This window comes from Dinoponera quadriceps, unplaced genomic scaffold, assembly GCF_001313825.1.
Source record: "Dinoponera quadriceps isolate SergipeBrazil2010 unplaced genomic scaffold, ASM131382v1 scaffold3282, whole genome shotgun sequence".
NCBI classification, from domain to species: domain Eukaryota; kingdom Metazoa; phylum Arthropoda; class Insecta; order Hymenoptera; family Formicidae; genus Dinoponera; species Dinoponera quadriceps.
The window spans coordinates 49,205-60,198 of record NW_014557271.1 but is presented as its reverse complement, the minus strand read 5'-3'; the positions used below and the strand labels follow the sequence as shown (position 1 = coordinate 60,198).

The 10,994-nt window shown below is 39.9% G+C and overlaps 1 protein-coding gene across 1 annotated transcript in view; it reads left to right on the top strand.

Moving 5' to 3' along the window:
* Positions 1 to 1,374: 1,374 nt before the first annotated feature.
* Positions 1,375 to 10,994, top strand: part of LOC106748835 (beta-1,4-glucuronyltransferase 1-like) — a gene marked incomplete at its 3' end in the record, with an annotated part of 40,461 nt that continues 30,841 nt past the window's right edge. Inside the window, exon 1 of the mRNA XM_014627715.1 lies at positions 1,375 to 1,801. Coding sequence (XP_014483201.1) covers positions 1,700 to 1,801 — 102 coding nt within the window. The remainder of the gene's footprint in view (positions 1,802 to 10,994) is intronic.

The following is a 10,994-nucleotide window of genomic DNA, read 5'->3' as shown; positions in this document are numbered from 1 at the left end:
CGGCAAAAGAAAGTCCTGAGGTCTGCTTAGACTCTTTACTGCTCTGACGGTGCCAGTTCGCAATGCGATATCTGTGCAATACGTCGCAACATGCAAATACTGATCTGAAAATATGTGCGCTACGTACTAACTAGTACATACATTAAACCCGGTGACATCGATTTACTCTACTTCTTTACGTCCGCGCACGGCCATCCAAAAGGTTTATTTCGACTTGATTATTCCGCAGCGAAAGAAACTTGAAATTCAATTAGGAGTCGTTAGTAAGAGTCGCGGATAGACTGCGAAATATTCTTTCTAATCAATTAAGCGGTACCTTTCTTTCTGTTCGCGACCTTCTGCAAACTCCGTTCGACTTTTCACTAAGCTGTAATATTTCTCGGTAATTCCGTCATTTCGGTCTTACTTGATTTTATTCAATCTCAGAGTAAGAGAGATTTCACTTTATTAACAGCGATATGCTATTGAGTTTATGCCGTCGTTCCTTTGTAAGTCGGCGTGATGATTATTTTCCTATATTACTTCTTTTGTAACTAAAAGGTACATCTTGGAAGGATCCTCTTTGATCGCACAGTATTAATATGCGCATCACTCTTTCCTCTCGTCTCCTATCTTTTATTTATTCGTCGCTCCGGGAGTATTAGAAGAGGGGATACAATATTCAGCGTAATTTCGCTCCCGTATTTTTATAGCTCGCTGTTTATCAACTTTGCAACACAGTGCATTTGCAATGCGCGCCGATTTGCATCTTCCAACGTGGGACTATTTCTACTCGTATGTTGGTTTGTTCGGACTATACGATATGTTTACAAATACATTGGAGAGGCAAATTTAGCACCGTAAAATAATTAATAAAATCTTATATAGGAAATATGAAAATTTACACATCGGTCCTGTCCTCCGGCTTTGTTTTCACATTGCAACTGCTCTCACGTGTCTCAATAATTTCGATAATCATCTGTCGACAATAAGAACCAACACGACGCTCGAATTTCAACTTACAAACCGTTATACTTCGAGCGCGCAATTGATGTTTACAACTAACAGGATAAAAATATGAGCTACATTCGTAGGCATGGATACGCAAGGACGAGTGTTCATACGACAGCATTTCTGCTATTTCCGCGCGCGCTGATTATAACTCCGGCTCGGCATATAAGCGCGTCCGTGTGTATCAGTAAATATATATTATGTACGTCTATAGATAAATGTCGGCTCTTCTCTGTATTCTGCTACACCGTGCACCGTCCTATTCTACTCGACTCATAACGGCGGCCTTCGCGGCACAAGCAAGCCAGGCAGCGCTACCCACCGGGGGTAGTTTGAGGGTTGATCGATCCACCGGTTGCGCGCGCGCTCGTCGCATGCGCGATACCAGGCCGCCGACACGCCGTGAGTTGCCACGCACCGCGAGGGATAGAAACGCCGGGACTGATAACTCGTGTATCCAGATCCGTAAATAAACCGGCCACTTCTTTTTTTTACGGTGCCCTCCGGTGCCCCGCACGCTGCTGGAAAGACTCGGGCGCGGGTGTGGTCGCGCGCTCCCGGCGCTCATAGGCGGGCGTTCGTTCGTTCGGTCGGTGGGTCGGTCGGTCGCACGTTCGACCGAGTGTCATCGTCAGCACCGTCGAATCGCGCGCACGGCGTGCGTCGTCGACTCGTTCGGACGTACCGTCGATGGTACCGACGGCGGCGGATGTACGGTGAGCGTCAACCCGCGTCGGCCGACTTCGCCATCAGGCTGCCGCCAAGCGGGGAAGAGGTCTGTCTCGCGTGCCAGCACACATCAATGGTTCAGGTGAGTGCGCCTTGTGCGAAAACGGAGGTATGAGGGTGGGTGACGGTGGCGGCCGCGATTGCTCCGGAGGGCAAAGGCAGCACGCGAGTGCGCGTGTCGCCGCGCAATGTGATTCGCCGTAGTGCTACGAGAGACGTGCTACCTGGCTCGTTGTGTCGTCGCCGAGAACGTCAGCTGTGAGCGACGATAAGCGGCGCACCGAGAAAGAAAGAGAGAGAGAGGAAGGGCGAGAGATGTCGCCACTTGATGAGGACGATGCTAACGATGCTTCTCACGTGCTCGCGGAAGTAGCCGCGGCTGGTCAGTTCACATTTTTTTTCTTTACGCCCGATTAGATCCGCGATGTAGATTTGGGGCTTGTCGATAACGGTTTGTTGTATTCGTAAAGGAAGTTTCCTGTTCCGGTAGTTCTTCATTTATACAACGTATTCCGGGCTATTTATGATATTGGTAATTGTGCCACGCAGCTCTCTTATTCATAATTTATGACGTTGATATAGCCTTCCTATACAGGCACGGATATATGTTTCACTCGTGATAGACGTCATACGTTATCTACTTCCACTGTTGTAGATAGCTACCAAGGTCGGTATGTGTATACTTGCGAAATTATAAACGGAGTCGAAAATATCTACCATTCCTAAGAAATCACGCGCTTAAGCGATAATGATGTTATAACATTCTGTCGGATATTAGATATTTTGCTTGACGATCTTGTCGATGTGACAAAGAGTAGCAAGATAACATGAAACATAATATAGTAAAATATAATATAATAGATTACATCAAAATAATCGGGTATTTATTTTATTAAAAATTCTTTGAATTGGAAGTTGACTTTTCCATTTATAAAATTTCGAAGTGTCGAGTTTTCGAGCTATTAACTGTTGTAAGGACTTCTGCGGTAGACTTCAGGACAAAACCGTATCTCTTTGATTAGTCTCTAACGAGCCCCACTTTCAATAAAATTTTAATTCATAGCTGATACACACGAAGATTAAAAAATAGTAAGATAAAAGATAAAATATTTTCCCTGAAGAGTGGTTGAAAAAAAGCTGCGATTAAATTGAGCACGTGATAGCCCGGTACTTCTCATATAATGAAACGAGCGCGGAATAAGCGTCGAATGAAACGAAAAAAGATCTCGATAAATCCATCTTCCCCTTTAGAGCTAATAAAATCGCGAATACACGGACAAGAAGTATCCGATAGTTTAAGACTCGAGCGCTGTGAGGAGCGTTAATATACGAGACGTCTCCCGTAACTACAAAATACAATTCCTACACGGTACCGGGCCTCTTGTGCTCGCACGGCCATGAAAATCGCACTGTATTTTATCGAATACTATTAATCCGCAATGGCGGTCCTGAGGTGGTCCACTGGGAAAGTAGGGGTGGAGGCGAAACGCGCACCGTAAACCGTCAGCTCGGCCCTGCAGTGGCCCTTTATGTAAATGGATAATGGTTCTACAGCGGTTGGCTGGGTTCCTAGACGGCGAGTACGTTGCGACTGCCGAAGGGCAGTTCATTAACTGCCAGACTCCGGTTCGATGAGGCAGCTTCGGGAGAAGAGAGAGAGGGAGAGAAGAAGGGTGGGAGGGAGGGAGGGAGGGAGAGAGAGAGAGAGAGAGACGGAGAAGGGGGAGATAGTGATAGAGAGAGTGAGAGAAGCGAACGGCTTTGAAGTGGCGGCCGCCTCGCGGGCGTCTGACGCGGAACAACGAGAATTATCTTCTATTTCTCTCCGTTCGCCTCTCGCAGCATCCATTTATGCCCATCCGTGCCTTAATGCGCGCATCCATACAAGGATACCTGATTGGCTGTTGATTGGGATGCTTCAGGCAAGGCAATAATCACTTCGGTGTCCGATACTTATGAAAGCTGTCTTAATGAATAGACGCGGAGAAGTATTGATACGCGCTTTCCTATTCATCTCGCATTATCGCGGTTTGATAATATGCAACCGCGACGATTAAGGATCAGCGTACGTATATTACCCGTAGCGTCCCATAAAATACAGAGTGAGAACAACTCGTAGGCATCTTTTCATTGGCTTACATTCTCAAGACCTTTAAAATAGCGTACGAACTAAAGTGTAGCGGAACGCACATATATTCAAAGAATGATAAAATAAAACATCAAAAAACAAAGATAATCGTATACTTTATTTATTATAAACATAAAACTCTTTAATTTTGACGTTATTTTGAAGTTAAGGAGGGAATCACTTATATTGAAAAAAAAAGATGATATTATAGTAAGTATTATAGCTGCCTTAATATCTCTGCTATTATTAGGTGATGGATTCTAGCGATTATTTATGGAATTATTTTTTATTTAGTAACTCGCCGTTACACAGTGACATTAATATGCCAATACATAATAACCGGAATTTGCTATAACATTTTTACTTTCCAGTATTTCGAAATGTTTTAAGATACTTTTTCAGCATTTAATTACAAATACTTTCTCATTCTTATTAAACTTGGGGATCACACAAATATACTTGAGTGTTTTGTTCATTATTTAACATTTTATTCCGCTGCACACATTTCCAGTTATGCAAAGTTAAATATAATAGCATAACATTTTGCTAATTTAATCCCCAATTAATATAGATTTAATACGGCTTCTTTTCTGAGGTTTTCACGTCGAAATACTTATTCGGTAATAATTCAAATTAACCCTTTGGGTACATTTGACGAGTGAGACTCGTCATCTGCTTACTTGGGCATAAAATGTATTACTTTTACATATTAATCCATATAGCGACAAATTAAATCCGTCCCATGAGCATAAAAATCTTCAAATAATTCAGTACTCAAAGGGTTAAGCTTAAAAATCTATTCGTTTTGTAAAAATTTTCTCTTTGACAATTTGTATCTATTTTCTGACAAATAAACCAGTATCTATATTAAAAATTCACGATTATATTCATTGTTGTTGCTTCTAACAGAGCTTAATTTGAATAAATATATAAATTTATAACAAAATATTGTTTCTTTAAACAAAACCAACTTTTTAAATCTATTTTAGTGAAGGGTATTATTATCATACCTGTCCTTTTTCTGCCCATTTATGCAGTGTCGCCATATTGTTATAAATAACGTTCTAAGTAATAAATATTTCATAACTTTGAGTCTAGAATAGATTGAACAATACTTTGACAACAATATAACCATTAAGTTTTAATCTAAGATATTAATTATTAACAAAGTTATTACAAAATGTAAATAGGGGCTACAAGACTATTAGGTGCTTGAATTAATTTTCGCTGTTGACTAATAGAGGTCAGTAGTTGTGCTATTTTAACATAGCCAAAAGTGACTGTTGACATATATGAAAATACTATCAATAGGCTTTAATAATCATTGTGTGACACTAGATTGTAGTACAAAGAACACCATTTTTTATTATATTGAAGATGTCGGGTTTCATGCCAAAAAAAGAGCATTTGCGGGAAACATAACTTTTCTGCTCTCATCTCAAGAAATCTGCCGCTGAAAGTCATCGTTTGCTAATGGAAGCTTATGGGGAGCATGCTTTATTTATAACAATTTACAGAGATTGGTTTATACGATTCAAAGACTACGATTTTGATGTGAATAACAAAGAGCGCATTGGTCAGCCGAAAAAGTTTGAAGATGAAGAATTGGAAGTATCACTGGAAGAAGATTCAGACGCTCAAAGAGTTGTCGGAAACACGAAATATCGATGAGTCAACCGTTAGCAAACGTTTAAAAGCAATGGGAATAATCCAGAAACTAGGAAACTGGGTTCCACATAAATTGAGAGAAAGAGGTATTGCGAAATGTTTAACTATTTGTGAATTGCTGCTTCAAAGACAAAAATAGAAGTCGTTTTTGCATCGAATTGTAACTGACGATGAAAAATGGATTCGTTACGACAATCTTAAGTGCAAGAAATCATGGATGCGTCCCAGCGAACAATCAACATCAACGCCAAAATAGAATATTCATGGAAAGACGGTCATGCTGTGCATTTGGTGGGATCAAGTTGGTATAATATATTATGAGCTGCTGCAACCGAGTCAAACCATCAATGCTGAATGTTACCGACGATAATTACTCAATTTGAATCGAGCACTCAAAGAAAAACGCCAAAAGACATGACAAAATTAATTTTTTCCATGTCAATGTTAGACCACATGTTGCAACACCAGTGAAGGAAATCTTGGAGGCACTTGGATGAGATTTCTTATCTCATCCGCCCTATTCACCAGACGTTGCTCCTTCAGATTACCATTTGTTTCGGTCGATGCAGTATGGCCTCTGAGCAGCACTTCAGTTCTTTCGAAGATATTAAAAAATGGCTCGATGACTGGATCGCCTCGAAAGAACCTGAATTTTTCTACTGCGAAATCCATGTGTTACCTGAAAAGTGGGAAAAGGTTGCAACTCTCGAAGGACAATACTTTGAATAATATATAATGTACCGTTCTTTTGAAAAAACATGAGTTTTTGTAGCAAAAAACAACGAGAATTAATTCAAGCACCTAATACCTTTTTTCTATACATTTTATAGTCTCATGAGAAAAATGTTATATTTCCAGTTTCACACATTATTTACTAAGGTAATTAAATATTTTGCTATTTATTTCTTACCTCCCCCTTCTTTATATCTTCTTTAATAATAAAAGCTCTAAATTTTATAATACTTTCTTCTGTCATTATTCACTTATCTCCACTACATATATATGTAATATTGAGTAACTTTTGTTCGAATGTCTAGACTGTATTCTATGGACATTATTTTGGCGTATCTTCTTACGCCACCTTTCATGAGAACCTTGCGTTACGTAAGCCAATCAATCGTACAGCAATGCACAAAGAAAAACGTAGTATAAGATTAGATGTTTATGATAATTGGAGTCCGGGTTAATTCCACTAGGACCGAAAAATATGATAAGCACAATCACCCAATGAACATTCCAATTAACAATAACATAACATTAATGTTATAATTTCTCATTCAACAATATAAATGCAATATAACGCGTGTTATGTAACAGTTACGTTGTTGAGTGAAAAATTATGACATTAATAATACGTTATTGTTGGTAGGCGTTCACTGAACATCTACTATCTTCATGATTCATGACAACTCAATGCTCCGATTAATCAAGTTGGGTTGAATTAGCTAGGCTTGAATATACAAAATGTGACACCTCACAATTTCTGTATACAATAATTTTGTATACAATTCTGTATACAACAATTTGTGTGTACAATAATTTTTCATATAATATTATACAGGGTAGGGCAGTGAAACGGGAAAATTTCTAAACAGCGCCAAAATAGAGAACCAACTCTTTATTTCAATTTCAAAGCACATATGTGATATATATGAGTGGAACTTACTATTGACCTTGGAACATGTTCATTTTCTGAAGATGGTGTCCATAAGATGTTCTTGGTTGCGCATATATTGCTGGTGTCGGAGAGCAAAGCAGCCCATAATGTTGAGTAGCATTTCCAATGGAATGTTGTTGATTTCTTGTCGAATTCGCTTCTTCAAATCTTCCGTAATTCTTGACCGGCCCCTTCATCAGACTTGACGGCTCCGGACTTCTTCCTCTAGGGCTACCTTAAATCCAAGGTTTTCAAGGATAACCTGTCAAGAACAACGGAAGATTTGAAGAAGCGAATCCGACAAGAGGTTAACAACATTCCCTTGGAAATACTACGCAACGTTATGGACTGCTTCGCTCTTCGACTCCAGCAATATGCGCGCAATCAAGGACGACATTTTACGGAAGGTACCTCTTTTATTGAAGGTATTTTACTCCCTCTATCAAAAGTACCTAATCTCTAAATAGTTTTCTTATCTCAGAGTTTCTATCCAACTCTGCCAAGGGATGCTACCTCCACGTAGTGCATCCTGGGTAGTGTTAAAGCTGCCCATAATTTTTATTTGGCAATAATTATGTTATAAAACTCATATACTAACCATACCTTTTTTTAATTTTGATAAAAATTTGAAACAGCAATTTTAAGTTACAACATAAAAATGGCGATATCTAGAAAATAACGCATTTCTAAACGTATGTTCATGTCAAATTTTTTCCTTGTTTTTGGGTCTCACCTCCTGAGCGATTGACCTCGATTTACGAGACATCCTGTATATACCGGGTGTTTTAGACCACCCATACACCTCATTTAAAAACGAGGGAAGTGATTATTTTGAAGAATGTTCTAAACAAAAATTGTTGGGGATCAAGTAATCCATTATATGGGCATATGCGATTGACCTTGGATGACGTCGTGAAGGTCATGTCCAGGTCTACTTAAATTGTTTAAATGGGAATCAATATCTTTCATTGCATATTTTTGTAGCTGACATCAAGGCATCAACACTGGTTACGAACACTTTTCAGTTGAGATCTTCCTGAGTTATGAGAGTTCAAAATTTCAATATCGCCGGCGTTAGCATTACCCAAGATGTACCGCGTAGAGGCCGCACGGTCGGACTTACATCTCTTCGGTGTGCTTGATTAACCCTTTTAGTGCCGGGAGCCGATATATCGGCTCCTGCTACACCGGCGAGAAGTGCCAGAGCCGATATATCGGCTCGCACCTTGTAGCGCTTTACTATTTGCATTGCGAGAGATCTCTATCAAAATAAATTTAAAATACGTTATAAATAGTCTAATTTCATTACGAGAGAATTAAAATAAATAATTTTTAAGTATTGCTTTTCGTTTGGTTTTTATGAGCCTTTTACCAAATCCTAGTAAAATCGGCCGGTTATCTTCGCATAAGCACCTCTTTTTCGCCCGGCACTAAAAGGGTTAAAGTGAGTCCCCTTGCCTCTTGTGCGTGCGTGCGTGCGTGCGTGCGTGAGCACAATCAGAGATAAGAACTCCGAAGTTCGTCAGTCCCCCAATATTTTACTCCAGGCCCTCTCTGCTGTGTATGTGTGTGTGCGTGCGTGTGTGTGTGTGTGTGTTTTCAAATGAGATAGTGTTCAAATTGAACACCATTCTCTGCGATGCAAGCATCTATTCTGGTTTGGAAGGAATTGGTTGCTCGAAGAATTTCATTAGCACTTAAAGATCGAATCGTATTTGCCTATCCATCTATTGGGAAACATAGTATTCAGTACTGCAACTCTCGATGTATACGGCGGGCATCCATCTTATTGGAACCACATATCTTGACACAATCGCAAAAGAAAATTATCTAATAATTCAGGAAGATCTGTTTCTATCAAAGCTGAATACCTACCGTTTAGATTTTCTTCAATGAAAATAGGACCGACAATAAGACTTTCAATAATCCCGCACGAAACATTTACCTTCGAAATATGCCGATGATCCGTTTATCTCTATCAGTCAGGATTAACTTGCGACCAATAACGACAGTTCCATGTATTGACATTTCCATCACATTTGAATGTAGATTCGTCAGAAAATAAAATTTTGTAGTGAAAAGTAGATATTTGCTGTTTTATTCAGTTGCAAAATGCAAATCTATTTTGACAATCATTATTATTCACAACTTGGTGAAGAAACATTTGGTAAGGGTGAAACTTGTTTTGACTCAAAATACACTAAATACTGATACGACTAACTCCAGAATCTATTTCTCGGCGGTTCAAAGAATCATAAGGGTTCAACTCTGCCGATACAAGAATTTCCGCTGCTCTTTCATCCCTAATTGAACGGCGGATCTGTCCACCTTTGTTATGTTGAGGCTGAACGACATCTTTGGCTCGGTTAGCCAAACGTGAAGAAATATTACACGAGTAAGGAATCCAGAAATCAGGAAAACGCTCTCGCCACAATCTTTCAACTGCAGCAAATGCACCTCGATACTCACCCAAAATTAGCAACATGTCATATGCTTCTTCATTCGAATTGGACATGGCTATGGCTATGATATGAATTAACCAGAATTGAATTATTTCGAAAGGAGAAATAGCGCGAGATTCGAGCACGGGTTGGGAAGACGACGATGGAATCGTCAGAGCGAAAGACGCCGACGTGTTTACGAGACGAAGGATCGATAGACTTCGAAGTAGCAATCGCGAGCGGAAGTGTACAGTACTCGAATAAACGTTGACGAAACGTTCACAAAAATTATTATTTATCGCCCCGACCATTACCCGAATCTACGTACAAGGTTTCAAATAGTGATAATATCAATTTGTTAAGCTTTTGTTTCATAGACAAATCTAGGATATCTGCTACGACGTAATTGCTCGGGGTCCTTATTTTTGACTGTGCACACACACACACACACACACACACACACACGCGCGCGCCTGAGAGGCAAGGGGACTCACTTTAATACTAGAACTACCACACCAGTCAAAATGACTGATTTTATAACTTCATTATAAAATTTCTACTTCATGTTATATTTTTTTTCCGCAATGATGTAATGACTTTTGTAGGGATAACTAAAGGTGTAATATAATGAATTTCATTTTTTTTTAACACTGAATCAAAATAATTTTGTAACATTGCTACTTGCTATACCAATACCAGTCATTTTGACTGTTACTTTTCAAAGTGGAAAAATATTCTATAATCTGTTTCCCGAACCCGACACCATTGATTAGATATTTAGATGGATTTATCAGCTCTTTGTTAGAAAATTTTATCGCATGCCACGGTTTATCTAATACAACATAGACATATAAACATAGCCGTGGTGTAACGTAACAATAGCATCGATGCCGTTTCATGCAGTCATTCTGTATACCATGTTCCGACCCTAAAGTCAAACCCTGCCACGTGCCGTACTTGTACCGAAACGCTCGAGAAACAAATACCGTTCGCTTAGCGACAGCGCTAAGGGAATCGACGCATCTCGAATGTTCCGGCACAAGTACGGCATGTAGCGGGGTTTGATTGTAGGATCGCGACGGAACATACCACAGTCGTTAGAATAGGACCTAATTTTGTTTTATACAGGGTGCGGCGAAAGGTTTGCCCGAGTTTGAAAAATCCGTTGCTCACCAGATGGCGTGAGTAGGTTGTTGGGCAGGGTCTCATTAGGAAGGTTGTTCTCAACCGTTTTCAGTTAACATCATGATTTGGACTGGAGAACATCGTGGATTCGCTGTGCGCTCTTTTTTGGAAAATGGCCGTTCAGTCATTGCGACGCAGAGAGCAATGCGCTTGCGATTCCATATTCCGCGCCATGTTTCCGTACCTGATGGAAAAA